We start from the raw sequence: 14,483 nt of genomic DNA on the forward strand, positions 1-14,483 counted from the left end.
GGAGGGACTATTTACAAGGTCTTGTAATAAAAGAACAGAAGTATTTGTTTAAACTGGCAGAGGGGAGATTTAAACTAGAGGTTAGGAAGAAGTTCTTTACAGTGAGGGTGGTGAGACACTGGCACAAGTTGCCCAGGGATGTTGTGGATGTTCCCTCCCTGGAGGTGTTAAAGGCCAGGTTAGATGAAGCTTATTGCAGAGGACTGGAACTGGATGATCTTTGAGGTCCCTTCCAAACTAAACCATTCTATGATTCTATAAATGAGAGTTGTGTCACACTCAGTAAAGGAGGAAATCTAGAATACATAAGCAAAGCTTTCTGGTATGGACTGGAATGTAGTTAGAGGAGATAAGAGACAAAATGGTAGCATACATGTTGGCATTAATTAGCTGTGCTTCATTCTGAACGAGCAGGAGTGTCACTTCCATTAAACTTGTCATGGCAGCTTCACGCACCCTGGGGAAACAGAGATCCATTAGTTACAGCAGTGTTTATGTGAAGAATGCTAGAGCAGCAGTTGAGGTAGATACTGCTCCCTCACCCCCCAAAAAAAATTATATATATATATATATATAATGAAAGTGGTACCACTGAGAGCAGCTATCAAAGTTTTGGGAAGAAGAAGAGTGCACACAGCTGTACCTTCAACCCCATTCTCTGAGGTGAAGCCCAGACAGCACCAAGGGTACAACAGTCATCCTGGTTTCCAGGCAGTCCTCCTTCCTCACCACCTTATTTTTAATGCCAGACAGATGTCATCAGGCTCATTCTTTATTTTAAGAAGGTTAAAATTGATAATGCTGAGTAATATTTATTGTGCAAGTAGATATATTTTAACCTAACTGCTTTGCCCACTTCAAATCATCTTTAAAAGGCCAACCTGCACTTTAAGATACTTAAGCCCTGTTAAAAGTGTCATATTCTGGTACATTTTCAAGCTTAATATTTTCAACATTAAAAAGTGGTGACTTGGAATGACTGAAACCTCTATACTAAGTAATAGTTTTATGAGATAGATTAGCTATAGTAATTAGCAAGTTATTCTTGAAGTGCATTCAAGTGGTGGTGAATGGTGCCACATCCAGTTGGCAGCGAGTCACTAGTGGTGTGCCCCAAGGATCAGTGCTGGGCCCAGTCCTGTTCAATATCTTTATTGATGATCTGGACGAGGGCATTGAGTCCAGCATCAGTAAGTTTGCAGATGACACCAAGCTAGGAGCAGGTGTTGATCTGTTGGAAGGTAGGAGAGCCCTGCAGAGGGACCTGGACAGGCTGGATAGGTGGGCAGAGGCCAATGGGATGAGATTTAACAAGGCCAAGTGCAGGGTTCTGCACTTTGGCCACAACAACCCCAAGCAGCAATATAGGCTGAGGACTGAGTGGCTGAGAGCAGCCAGGCAGAAACAGACCTGGGAGTATTGGTGTAGTAAGCTGAAGATGAGGCAGCAGTGTGCCCAGGTGGGCAAGAGAGCCAATGGCATCCTGGCCTGCATCAGGAACAGTGTGGCCAGTAGGACAAGGGAGGTTATTCTTCCCCTGTACTCAGCACTGGTCAGGCCATACCTTGAGTGCTGTGTCCAGTTTTGGGCCCCTCAATTCAAGAAAGATGTTGAGGTGCTGGAATGTGTCCAGAGAAGGGCAACAAAGCTGGTGAGGGGCCTGGAGCACAAATCCTATGAGGAGAGGTTGAGGGAGCTGGGCCTGTTTAGCCTGGAGAAGAGGAGGCTCAGGGGTGATCTTATTACTGTCTACAACTACCTGAAGGGGCATTGCAGCCAGGTGGGAGGTGGCCTCTTCTCCCAGGCAACCAGCAATAGAACAAGGGGACACAGTCTCAAGTTGTGCCAGGGTAGGTATAGGCTGGATATTAGGAAGAAGTTCTTCACAGAGAGAGTGATTGGCATTGGAATGGGCTGCCCAGGGAGGTGGTGGAGGCACCGTCCCTGGGGGTCTTCAAGAAAAGCCTGGCTGAGGCACTTAGTGCCATGGTCTGGTTGATTGGATAGGGCTGGGTGATAGGTTGGCCTGGATGATCTTGGAGGTCTCTTCCAACCTGGCTGCTTCTATGATTCTATCTATACGGTGAAGGGTTTCTGCCTTCAAAAAATCTAAATAAAAGATCCACCTATAAAAGGTGAAAATCTGTCATTTCAATTAAAAAAATGAATCAATATGCTTGTTTTAAGCCACAATGCATGTGTTACTAAAAGCATTTTCTTTCTTAAGACATGAGCAGTACTATAGTGGATCCTCAGCTGGTTACATGATCCTGCAGAAGACCAGGACCAACACATCTTGGATGTCTCATAGAATCAGTCAGGGTCGGAAGTGACCACAAGGATCATCTAGTTCCAACTCTCCTGCCATGGGCAGGGACATCCTACCCTCGATCAGGCTGGCCACAGCCTCATCCAACCTGGCCTTAAAGACCTCCAGGGACAGGGCCTCAATCACCTCCCTGGGTAACCTATTCCAAGTTCTTATCACTCTCATGGTGAAGAACTCCCTCCATATGTCCAGTCTGAATGTACCCATCTCCAGCTTTGCTCCATTCCCTCTAGTCCTGTCACTCACTGATAGCCTAAAAAGTCCCTCCCCAGCAATTTTGTAGGCCCCCTTCAGATACTGGAAGGCCACAAGAAGGTCACCTCAGAGCCTCCTCTTCTCCAGACTGAACAGCCCCAACTCTTTCAGTCTGGCCTCATAGGAGAGGTGCTCCAGGCCTCTGATCATCCTTGTGGCTCTTCTCTGGACATGCTCCAGCAGGTCCACACCCTTCTTTAAACGGGGGCTCCAGAACTGGATGCAGTACTCCAGGTGGGGTCTCACCAGAGCAGTCTCTTTCAACCAGGTTCATTCTATGATTCTATGTCATCTTTTCTCAGTCATAATTAAACCAAAAGAAGAAAAATAAGTGAAATACTTGAAAAGATACACCTCTAACTCTGAAAAGAAATCCTCTTGTTTCTGATCTCCAAGTTGAGCTGAAAATCGTTGTCTATACAACTGGGTGGGACATGAGTTAGAGTGGTAAAATAAGGTAAATGATATCTTTTTTTTTTCTCCCCTAAGCAGCTTAATGCAAGTTTGGTAATCTTTCATCAAAGTGTGTTTCCTTGTTTCACATATAGTATCTGCTTATTAGATATTCCTGTCTAACACCTGTAGACAGAATGGACAAGTCCCAGCAAATAATCTGTCAAAAGAAACAGAGTTTGCATATGGAAAGTGAAGTTGGTTAAACTTTCCCACGATTCCATTAAAGAAAGACAAAAATTGGACACCCAAGACAAGACCTCTCCACAGAAATGGCAGCTCTCACCATATCTTTCCATCTTAGCCAGTGGTTTAGAAGAAACAAAATGAGAACACACTCATAGCTGAGAGACCACAACAGCATTAGGCAGCCAGCAGTTTGCTATGAGAAAGGATTCCACTTCCCCCTTTAATTTATATGTTTCTTGACTTGATTTTGGCTGGCATTGCTTAAAAACAATCTGGAACTCAAAGCACATTTGAATGTTAGTGACTGCTGGGAATTTAACTTCCTCAGGATTTCTTTGAAAATTTCCACTTTGTAGAGTTTTGTTTTGTTTTGAATTTGAGATACAGAAAGCTAAACAACAGGTATGGGGAAATTAAGTGAGAGCTGTCAGATGTGGAAGTTAGCTTGAATAGCTAATTACACTCAGCCAGGTTCTTATCTACTTCAGTATCTCGTTTAATTTTGAAAGCGAACAGCTTAATATCTCTTCCCCTTCTCTGACTCCCCACCCTGTATGGCTGCTCTTGCATTTTCTTTCAGCTACGCCTCTCTCTCTTGTTACCACATTCCCTGAGCCAGATCCATTCACCTCCAGCTCAGGAAGGAGGAGAGGAAAAGCCAAGTTCCTTTTTCCCTTGCACAATCTGGAATGACCTGCTCTTGATCTTTACTAGTTTGCATCCTCGTTTCCTCTTCTACATTTGAGATGTCAAGCACACCTACTCTTCTCCAATGTCTTGTCCTGTTGTTATTTCCCTGTCATATGACAATGTTAACAACCAGCACTGAAGGCTGAGGAGTTGGGATACCATTACACAAAACAAGAAAAACACAAACACACAAATATTAACTTGGGCTGGTAAGAGCAGTCTGGATTATTTGCCCTGTGTATTTTTCCAATGCATTTGTCAATACTGTAGTGAGGTCCCTCAAAGGCACAAACTAAGTCAGTTAAAAAAGTGCCCAGGACCAACACAGTATAAAATATCTTCCTTCTGCTTTGTGTTGTAGCACTTACACTTCACCTTCTGTCCAAAGACAAAGCAGTTATAAATAACTACTTTCACCCACACTAGAACTGATGAGATCTCAGTCACTGATAATGACTCTGCAGAGGAGAAGCATTGGAGTTTGACAGCAGCATAAACCACCCAACGATTGCTGGCAATGAAAGCCTCCAGTGTGACATACTGTGCCAGAAAAGCACAATCACAACTTTTCCTCCTACATAAAACAACAGTGGCTTGTAGAGTGTTTTGTAGTAGCTCCCATTTCTCATGGATTGCCATGAACTACATTATAAATGTTCTTTACAGCACCTGTCCCCAAGTTGGAGCTATCTACTGAGCAACCTTAGAGGGGAATGCCATTGTAATTAACTCTTCCCCCCAGCCCCCAAAAGCAAACCTGGGGCTACCAAATAAAATAACAACACTGAACTATAGAGTGAGCAGGACAGAATTCTAAAAGAGATGTAACAAGAAATATGAGGCTAACCCAAAAGTTCCCCAACTCCCACAATGTGTAGTTGGCATCAGGTATTACCATGCCAGATCTGAACAGGGATCAGCATGCTATGCATGGCTGCTGAAGCTGAATACAGCCACTGCTCCAGAACTGAGCTGTTTTGCTTGCAGCAGGGAGGAGGGAGCAAGTGACCTGAGACTGTTTTGGCCACAGAAAAGAAGCAAGAGGAACAAAGAGAAGTGCACACCCTCCCGGCAAGGCAGCAATTACCGTCACAGGTCACAACCATCATCTGTGAGCTGTGCCAGCTCTGCTACAGCCACAGCATACCTAGTTTGGAGGCTTTCATTTCAGTAATTCTCTGTCCCTCCTACCTGTTGAGTCTCAGCTGCCAGTTGAAATATAGAAAATGCCACTCAGTTAAACTAAAAGGAAATAATTTCATGTTCATATATTAAAGCTGAAAACACCTTTCAAAGGAGGACAGCTACTGAAAAAGTCCAAATCAGCTAACTCATACAAACGTTCTGCAAGGATATAATGGAAACTACAACTAAAGCCCTTTATGAGGCTCAGCGCTGTTAGGCAAGAGCTTCTTCAACAAACTGGGAAAATAAGGAAATCTTTTTGACCAACAAAATCATTTCATGCCAGTACTTTTCAGGCACTCCCTCCTTCCTGTCTGGAATGGAATAAAAGCAGAGCCAGATACTAGATCTGAACAATCAACAGGTTGTTGATTTACAATCCCAAACATCCATCTCTGCACCCTGAGATGCCTGATACAGTTGCCAAACAGGTCAAACATACATTACCCCACCACACAAACAGTGCTGCCCACACTCTTAAACAGGGCTGCTATTTTCTCTATAATATTGACTATAATATTACTTTTAGGTAGGATAATTCTGATTTGCAAATACACAGATATAAGACAATAAAAATGAGAAGCCCTTGCTGAAAACAGCATTTTACTTAAAGCCAATTAAGCAACAGACAACTAACCTTAATGTAGCACAGTCATTTTTACTTAGTTATGGCTTCTCTGCACAGCAGCAACAGTGTCATGTATTTGAAATCTGCAGACAGTGGATTTATTTGTGAATTCTGATCATTTAAGACTTTCTATTAAGTACTATATCAGGCTAGGCAAATCACAAAAATATGACTGCTACAGATTTAACCTTCTGTAGACTGCACACCAGTAGATATATTACTGCAGATCTACGATTTAAACAGTCCTGCAATCTCATAGCTGAAATAATTGAATGCCTACCCGTAGCAGTTTACCCAGGCTTTATCCATCTCGGTTAGAGTCCCCAACCTTGAAAATCTGTCACTAACAGAGCAACTGCTCCCTCTCCTGGCACAAAATCCCCACAACATGGTATAAAAAGAGTTCACCAGGCAGGAGTGAGTTATCTCAAAGAAATAGAAGTCTCTGCACTTCTTACAACTAAATACATTCCCATCATTCACAAAGATAAAACAATGTCAGCCACAACAGCGGAATAAGGCTCAGCTTTGGCTTAAACCAAAATTGTCTCCATCTTCCTAATGCCCAAGGCAAGGGACAAATTCTTATCAGTCTTTTACATCCTACTACTCTTCCCTCAGTTTATTTGTACCTAGACTCAAATCTCCAAAAGCTTGGAGCTTTTTCTAACAGGTTTTGGAAAGACAAAGTTTTAGTCAGACATCAAAGACAACAGTCAAGTTTAAGTCTCAGTTTGTAAGGCATCTTACCATCCTCCAACGTCTCCTCGGCTGTCTGTGGTGTAGTCAGTCACACCACCAAGCAGTGTAGCATAAATCTGAGTAACATTATCTTTGCAGACATATTCTTCCTGGGATCCTTCTGCCTTTACACCCATTGTCTGGCAGACTCTTAAAAGAGAAAAAGGAGAGGGGAAATCACAACACTAGCAAGGAGAAGTACTGAGAACACAGCTTTGTTCTGTTGCTTAATAAAAATCCAGTGACAAAATATTCTACACACTTATAAACATCTGCTATAAACCATAGGAAAAATATTTCTGAGCCTGTTGTGTTATATTTGACCTGAGGATTTCTGTGTTTGGGTTTAAAAGGAACACAGTCAAGGCTAAAAACTCAAGAGATAAGCAGACTGGGTTTATATCTGTAGTATAAAAGTACTTGCTTAAAGTACTTGTTAGTTTCTGAATTCTCTTTGCAGTAAGAAAAAGAGCAAAGCACTCACATTCAATCCACATTGAATTTGACATTAACAAACTTCTCAACATTGGTGACACAGTGTTTTTGCACTGTAATGGTCTAAGAGCCTATCTACATTATTAACACTAACGACACTGTGGTATGTCAACACAGAAAATACTCCTTCAGAAGAAAATAACCAAAGCATTTCTTTAAACCAATTCAATTTCTTCTTATTAAGAAAGTCCTTCTTTTCTAAAGCTCAATAAATTGCAGACCACCAGAGTCCTTTAAAATACACTCAGCTGGTCAGTTAACTAGTCAAAAAAACCCACACCACCATTAGAGTTGTATTCCATTCTTAGATGTGTGATAATCCTCCACGTAACAGATACTGAACAACAGAGGCACATGCAATCCCACACTAAAAATGTTTGGATGAGAGTGAAAGTGACTTCAGGAATCATACTAAAGGCTCATAACAGAAAATAGAATGAACAGGCTTCTAAAGAAAAACTACAATTAGAGAAAAATGAAGATAATAAACATACTTTGCAATTGCTATTAGGGCATCTCTTCTGGATGCTGCAAAGCTCACATTTGCAGGGGAAATTAATGTCACTTCTTTCAAACCTTCCAAAACCTGAAAAAATGTACAACATTTGAGATATTCACACCCAATGCATTACTTATGATAAATGTTACATTTAGATTTTGTATTAAAAGGAGCTCAAACATGTAAGAGAGAACTAAGCAGGCAACAGTGTCTGGTTTCTCACTGGGACTTGTCAGCATGCCTCACTTTTCCCTTTGGACAAAGGATGCATAGCAAAGGAATAATTCAGTCTCTGGCTTTTCCATTAACACAATTAAAGCAGGACTAAACTTTAATTATTGGAATGTATGGCAAGCTAAGCTCATGATCTTTTTCTGGAGTTACTGTACATTAGAACCCAAACCTCTTTGACAAAGACCTTTAATTATGATCATTATTATTTATTTGATTACCACCATAGGTTTCATTTAAAACACCATGCGCCCTCTCCTCATTATGACGATTGTATTTGCTCACCTGTTGGAGCCTGCCCTTGAGCAGAAACCTTGGAAGAGCCCCAAGAGCTCGTGAAAAGCCACAACGAATCATTTCCTCTGTGCTTTGTAGTTCTGAAACGTACTGTGTCACCAGCTCATCTAGAAAAAATACAATTGCAGAGGGAAAAGCAACTACATCATCATTGTGCTTACAGATTTGGCTAACGAATAAAACACAGCAGCAAGAGATCTCCCAAACAGAGCAGCTAGAAAATTTGAGAATTCACTGAATTAAAATACAGAATATCTTTAATTGCCTGCAGAAAAAAAAAAAAAAAAATTAAGATGTTTACTGCTACATGATTGAATTCTTAATTTCAAAATATGAAGTCAGATTTTTGGACAGACTAATCCCAGTCATTCAGAGAGAGAAAAGACAAAGTTCCCAAGTTAAAAGAGTTGTAATGTCTTATATATCCAGAGAATAAGCACAAGTATCTGCACATACACAGGGGAACAAGTTCTTTTATGTTTATAGGTCATCGTTTTCCACAACAGACAAGGGTTCACTGTTAGGAAAGAGATGTCTCTGCATTTGTGAAGGTAAGTTGTCTACCAGTTTTCCCCTCTGAGAAGTCTTAATTTGACTTAGGGTTTAAACATACACAGAGATCGTGGCTAAGCAATGAGGTAAATGCAGAGCACTTTTAATAGGGAGACAAAGTTGGGCTTTTTGCAGGAGAAAGCTCAAAGTGACCACTGAGAGAGAGATGCTGTCCCCAGACTCTGTACAAGCAGGGACAACAGGATTCCAAGCACCAGCACAAAGGCACAAGAATAAACTCAACTGGGCATGAAAAAGAAACTCAACAATGAAGAATAACAGTAAAAAGAAAATGAAGGTGAATGAGAGAGGGCTTCATCTGTCTAATTCTGATGTTTTTATCTTAAGAGACAGTACTTCCTTTACCATATTCCTTTATTATATTAAACTCTGTATTTTTTTACTATATTAAACTTCCTTTACTATATTAAACTCTGTAACATGCAGAGAAAAACAAGGTGCTCCAGAAAAGCTTCTAAGAACAAACAAGACAGATGCAACAGACATATACTGTAGTTCAAAAAGAAGAAAGGTGGTCTTAAATGCCTCACAGGATATGTCCTTTTTAATCCTCAAAGAGAGAATCAGAGATGCTATGGAGATTACATAATTGTGCCACTGCTTACTGTCATCTAAGATTTAAGTGATTGAGCAATATTTGCTAGAGGAATAAAGAATAGTTACCATAAGAACCTACACATTAATCATAACCCACGACAGACTTTTTGTTTCTTTTCATTGCCTATGCAATCAGCAGGCCTCAACTAGTTCTTGACATAAGGAAAGCAGGTCCCTGTCCAGAGGTTAGCAATACCTTCACATAAGCACAGCTATTATTTAAAAATTTCCAAACCACTGGAGTGTAAGACAGAGTCTTGAGGCCATAGGAAGATGCGATGCTTGCTTAGACAGCAAGATGATCTTAGAGTCAGTATGACTAGGAAAAGTCTTCCTTTTGACTGCTGTAAATTTAAGACTGACACTTTAGCCAAATGACATAAAACTAAGACATGACAAAAAGCAAATGAGCAGCTTGTTACTTAAAACAACTTAGTCATTACGCTAGCAAGGGTGAAGCACATGTTAATATTCTTCCAAGTCCTCAGCTTCATAAAACAACATGGTTTGTGAAGCATCTATAATATTAACTCAAAACAACCCACCCTGAAAGGATATTAAGAGAAAGCCATCAAAACCAAACCAGAACATATTAAGACAGAAAGAAATAAACCAAAGAAAAGGTGAAAACAAACACGAGGCAGAAGTGGTTCAATAAAACTGCAGTCTTACAGGGACAGAGGCAGAATGTCAAATCACTGAAGTTTGTGTTTTCATCTTAATCTGTCAAGCCACAGTAAAAAACTCCTTAAACGTTACCAAAAGCTTGTTCCTTCCTTTCTTCTAATCCCCTTAATCATGTTTAGACCACGCACTGTCTCCTGCACTGTAGCTTCCACACACAGAGCAGACATTACAGGGAGTACTCCTAGAAGCAGATTTCAGTCCTGCAACATGCAGAACTTGATGGCCATTAATAGTTTCACTGGTGCAGAGATTAAAATACACAAGCTTTTTCTCTTTTAGAAGATGTTTGGATATATAATGACACTTCTGTTACCAAGTGTGGAAGAGGCTTTGGAGCAGTATGAGGCCAAATAAAAGCATAACCAAGACAGAGCTGACTAGAGAATTTTTAGAACAGAAGAATTTCCATCTCGCTATTCTTTTCTCTAAATCATTTCAGAAAGTCTGTTTTGCCTGTATCTACAAATCTGAATACCACAGCCCAATATTTTCTGCCACTACCATAAACATGAGTGAGTCATTACCCTGTAGAGCTGGATCAGCTTCTCCCTTTTCATTGATGTAATATTCATTACACAGCGCAGCCAGTGCCGAGACTGCAGACTCCTGCAACAAAGGCAAAACTGTGAACTTCATGTGCTTACTAAGGTCATACTTTATGCTACCTGTGCTTAGAATTAAAAGGTTAAAGGAAAAAGAAGGGATTATTTAAAAACAAACAAACTCTTGAGCTACTGATAACTACTTTTCTTATTTCTTCCAAGTACTGGTGTAAGAAGAGTTGAAGAGGAAATCCCTGTAAGGAAAAAACAGATTCTGGTCTTTTTCCTTCAGAAGTACTAGTAAGCTAAACCAGTATTAAAGACATTAATAGTAATGTACCAGCTGCATTTTTCTCAGTTGAAAGACCTCCAGAATTACACAGTATTACAAAACATATAAACAATTATTTCATCTTCAATATACTGAGGCCAGACTGGTAAAAAAACCAAACCATCTTTCCCTAAAAAGTTACTGAAGAGAGACACTGAACAAACCCCAAGGACTGAAGGTTATAAAAACACCCTCCCCAAATATCCAGCATCACACTCCTTGTGTCTAAATCTTAATTGGTTTAGAAAATGATCAAAGGTTGTGTATTATACCTGAACCTTCTAATCTTTAGAGCAGTTTCAATCATCAATACAGACCATAACACCAAGACAGCTGCTACTTCAAAAAGCATTTAACAAGCTTTCTTGTACAATTTATGGTTGAATTGCTATTTACAGCCAATAATATAATGCTGACCAAAACAACATTGAATTTGAGAGCATACAAAACCCATGCACTGTTTGTTCCATACTAACGGAATGCTACTGATTAATGCACATTCTCTGGGTACCAGGAATCACAAATGGCTTTAAACACTTGCAGGGATGGAGCACCCACAGCTTCTCTACTCAGCCTGTTCCAGTTCCTCATCATCCTCAGAGTGAGGAATTTATTCCCAATATCTAATCTGCCTTCTTCCAATTTAAAACTGCTGCCCCTTGTCCTAGCTTGTGCTCTTGTGTCCTGAATGCTGGGAGAGAGAAGAAAGGCAAATTGTTCACTGCAGGGATGGGGCATCCACAACTTTTCTGCTCAGCCTAAACATTCTGCCCTCAAAGACAACTCAGATGCTCTCTATGAAAAAGCAAAGACTTGAAAGAAAATCAGCATCCATTAAATAATATTCTAAATATCACAGGCATTACAGCAGCAAAATACAGAGAATTGTCTAATTGCTGTAGATGAGAGAGTCAGGAAAGAGTTGGGGTTGGCAGGAACCCTTAAAGGTCACTAGTAGTTCAATCCCCCCTGCAGTGAAGAGGAACTTCTTCACTTAGAACAGGTTGCTCAGACAACTCATTTTCTGAATAGAATGGTTTTCATCTTAAATGCATGAAGTTACACTGGTAAGAGCATTATTGTATGTCAGGGGAAAAAAAGTACTTTTCAACGTCTTCCAACTCTCTCTAAAACATATACAGAAATCAAGTGGGGATTGACATTTACTAAACATACTTTGCTCAACATATTTGATGTTAACCAAACAAGTCAAAGTTCTCTACAGTCTATAATTAACACTTCTAAGCTTGGTATAGAATTCCCAGCTGTAGGACATACAAACTCTTTGAATACATTGCTAACACCAAAAGAATATTCCAAGAATTCAAATTTCATTTTTTCATTTTCTTCAGTGATTTGGATAAATTCTGGTCCATTCTGTTTTCCAAGGAAGACTTTAAAAGATGAGCTACCAGATTCTTGCAATGGCTTTTCATCTTATTTTTAAAACCTACCAAGATGAACACAATATAATATATTATATTCAAATTGTCTCTGTGATGGCTATAAGTTCTAACAGGGCAGACAAAAATCATCTTTGTAATTCAGTAGAGTTTTTAGGAGAGCCCAAGATCAAACTGTCATGGTATTACTAAGGAAAATTAAGGCAAATAACTGGCAGTTTTAGGGTCATGTAGGTAAACCAACACAAAACACATCCATCAATGGATTTAATATTCAGAATGAGAGTAGCTTGAGAGCACAGCAAAAAGATCTGCAATAGAGTTTAACAGAAAATTTAAGCTTGTCCTGAATAACTCTGGTTGATGACACCAAAGTTCTTACTGTTAACATATGCTGTTCTCAACACATCAGGTCTGAGGACATCATCCAGAGATGCTTTTTAATTCTTACTGAAGTTTCTGAAACTGCTGAAATCAACATATCTCACACCAAAATAGATGCAGAACATCCTAACAGTGTAACTATACAGCTGGAAGTGAGCAGCGTCAAGCAACCACCAGCGACTGCTGACCACCCACCCACTGTCAATGCCAGCACTTGTCAATCACTCTGTCCAAAGGTACCTAGAGGGACAATCTTTGTGACAGCTGTTCAAGTATTCATCAAAAAGGTCCATTTGACTGTTGAGGAATTCAAGCTCTTTTGAAAAAAACATAATCCTTACCAATCTAAGAAACAAATGTTCAAGTACCAATTAGACCCCATGGAAAATAATCCACCAGCAGCAAGCAAAACTATTTCTAAGTCTGTATTTAATGAGCTCATATGAAGGAGGAATTAGTGTACCTTTATATGCTGTTGTGCAGCACTTGAAACAAGAGGGAGACTTTTTAGGCTATCATTTATTAACCACTGCCAGCCATCTGAAACAAAATAAGGAAAGTAAATGATATTAATATTTCTTATTCTCTGAATTTCAATATTCTGTTTTATTTTCCACAAAACCTAGCAGTTAAACTGATCCATTTCCCTGGCTTTCTAAATAAATGAGGTTGTGATTCTCAGTTACTGTAGCTACTTCTTCCTCAGTTACTATAGCTACTTGTGTTTGGTTTTACAAGGTACACATTGCCTCTGGCGATGCTGAAAAACTCACACACACACAAAAATATATGAGTAAACAGCTACAAAACAAATCTTCAAAGAACATCACCATCTGTTCTTTGAAAAACATAATTTGTTAATACTTTAGCTTAATGAGCAGCTACTAAGATAATGAAAGGTTGTTTAAAAGATGACATACCGATTATTGGATCTCCTCTAAATGGCATTTTTGACAGTGACAACTTCTCAATTAAAGTGCAGACTGTAAGGAAATAAATTTGATAACTGGATAAATGCAAAAAAAAAAAAAAAAGAAAAAAAGAAAAACAAAGGATAAATTACAGCAATTTTGAAGGCACAGCCAGGTTAAGATACATTAGCACTACTTTTAAGGGAAATTTGCTAATAGAAGTCCAAAATAGGTGAGATTTCCTTTTAGTTTCTAATGACATTTGTGATTCTTCCATAGGGCTGTCATTCCCATAAGGGCAATAGGACAAGAGGGAATGGTTTTAAGCTGAGAGAGAGTAGGTTTAGGCTGAATCTTAAGAAGCTCTTTAGATAAGGGTGGTGAGACTCTGGAATAGGCTGTCCAGGCAGGTTGCGGATGCTTTCCCCCTAGGGGTGTTCAAGGCCAGGTTGCATGAGGCCTTGAGCAGCTAAATGTAGCTGAGAGGTGTCCCTGCCCATGGTGGGGAGGTTGGAGAAGATGACCTCTAAGGTCCCTTCCAACCAAAGCCATGCTAGGATGATTCTATACTGCTATGCAGTAACTGTTCTCTGATATGAACTAGTCCCATCATTTATGCATGCCCACTGCATGGTTCTATGTTTTTCACCCCCTCTGCGATTTAAAGTGCATCAGGTACCTTTCTGCTTCTCTACCAGTCTGTAAATAGCTATATAGTAGCACTGATAATCAACCAACTTGGATAAAGATAATACTATAGCCACTAAAAAACTATTCAAATATAGACAAAAGGTTTTCCTGCTTCTTAGCATTTTTGGGGCCTCCAGGGTGAGGAATCTGCTCACTGCACTGTGCTAGGAGCTATAAAACTGCATGCAGCTTTAATTCCTCTGATGCTTGGAACACAAGAGAATGTGACTTTAATAGTTAAGTTCCCATTATTTAAAAACCATAAAATTAAATGGGTTCTAAGCTTACAACATCCCTTTCACAATATCAACTTTTTCAGTGTTTCAAGGCTGTTTTGGGGGATAGCCATTAACACAGTACACACTGCAAACTT

The 14,483-nt window shown here is 39.8% G+C and overlaps 1 protein-coding gene across 3 annotated transcripts in view; it reads right to left on the reverse strand.

The window, feature by feature from the left end:
• Nucleotides 1-14,483, reverse strand: part of TBCD (tubulin folding cofactor D) — a 126,382-nt gene that overhangs the window by 24,339 nt on the left and 87,560 nt on the right. For all 3 annotated transcript variants that reach the window (XM_064150861.1, XM_064150862.1, XM_064150863.1), the window contains 7 exons: nt 13,430-13,492; nt 12,973-13,049; nt 10,374-10,455; nt 7,981-8,099; nt 7,460-7,551; nt 6,480-6,620; nt 374-457 (listed from right to left, as the gene is read on the reverse strand). In XM_064150861.1, coding sequence (XP_064006931.1) covers nt 374-457; nt 6,480-6,620; nt 7,460-7,551; nt 7,981-8,099; nt 10,374-10,455; nt 12,973-13,049; nt 13,430-13,492 — 658 coding nt within the window. The remainder of the gene's footprint in view (nt 1-373; nt 458-6,479; nt 6,621-7,459; nt 7,552-7,980; nt 8,100-10,373; nt 10,456-12,972; nt 13,050-13,429; nt 13,493-14,483) is intronic.

Source organism: Pogoniulus pusillus, chromosome 11, assembly GCF_015220805.1.
Source record: "Pogoniulus pusillus isolate bPogPus1 chromosome 11, bPogPus1.pri, whole genome shotgun sequence".
Classification (NCBI taxonomy): Eukaryota; Metazoa; Chordata; class Aves; order Piciformes; family Lybiidae; genus Pogoniulus; species Pogoniulus pusillus.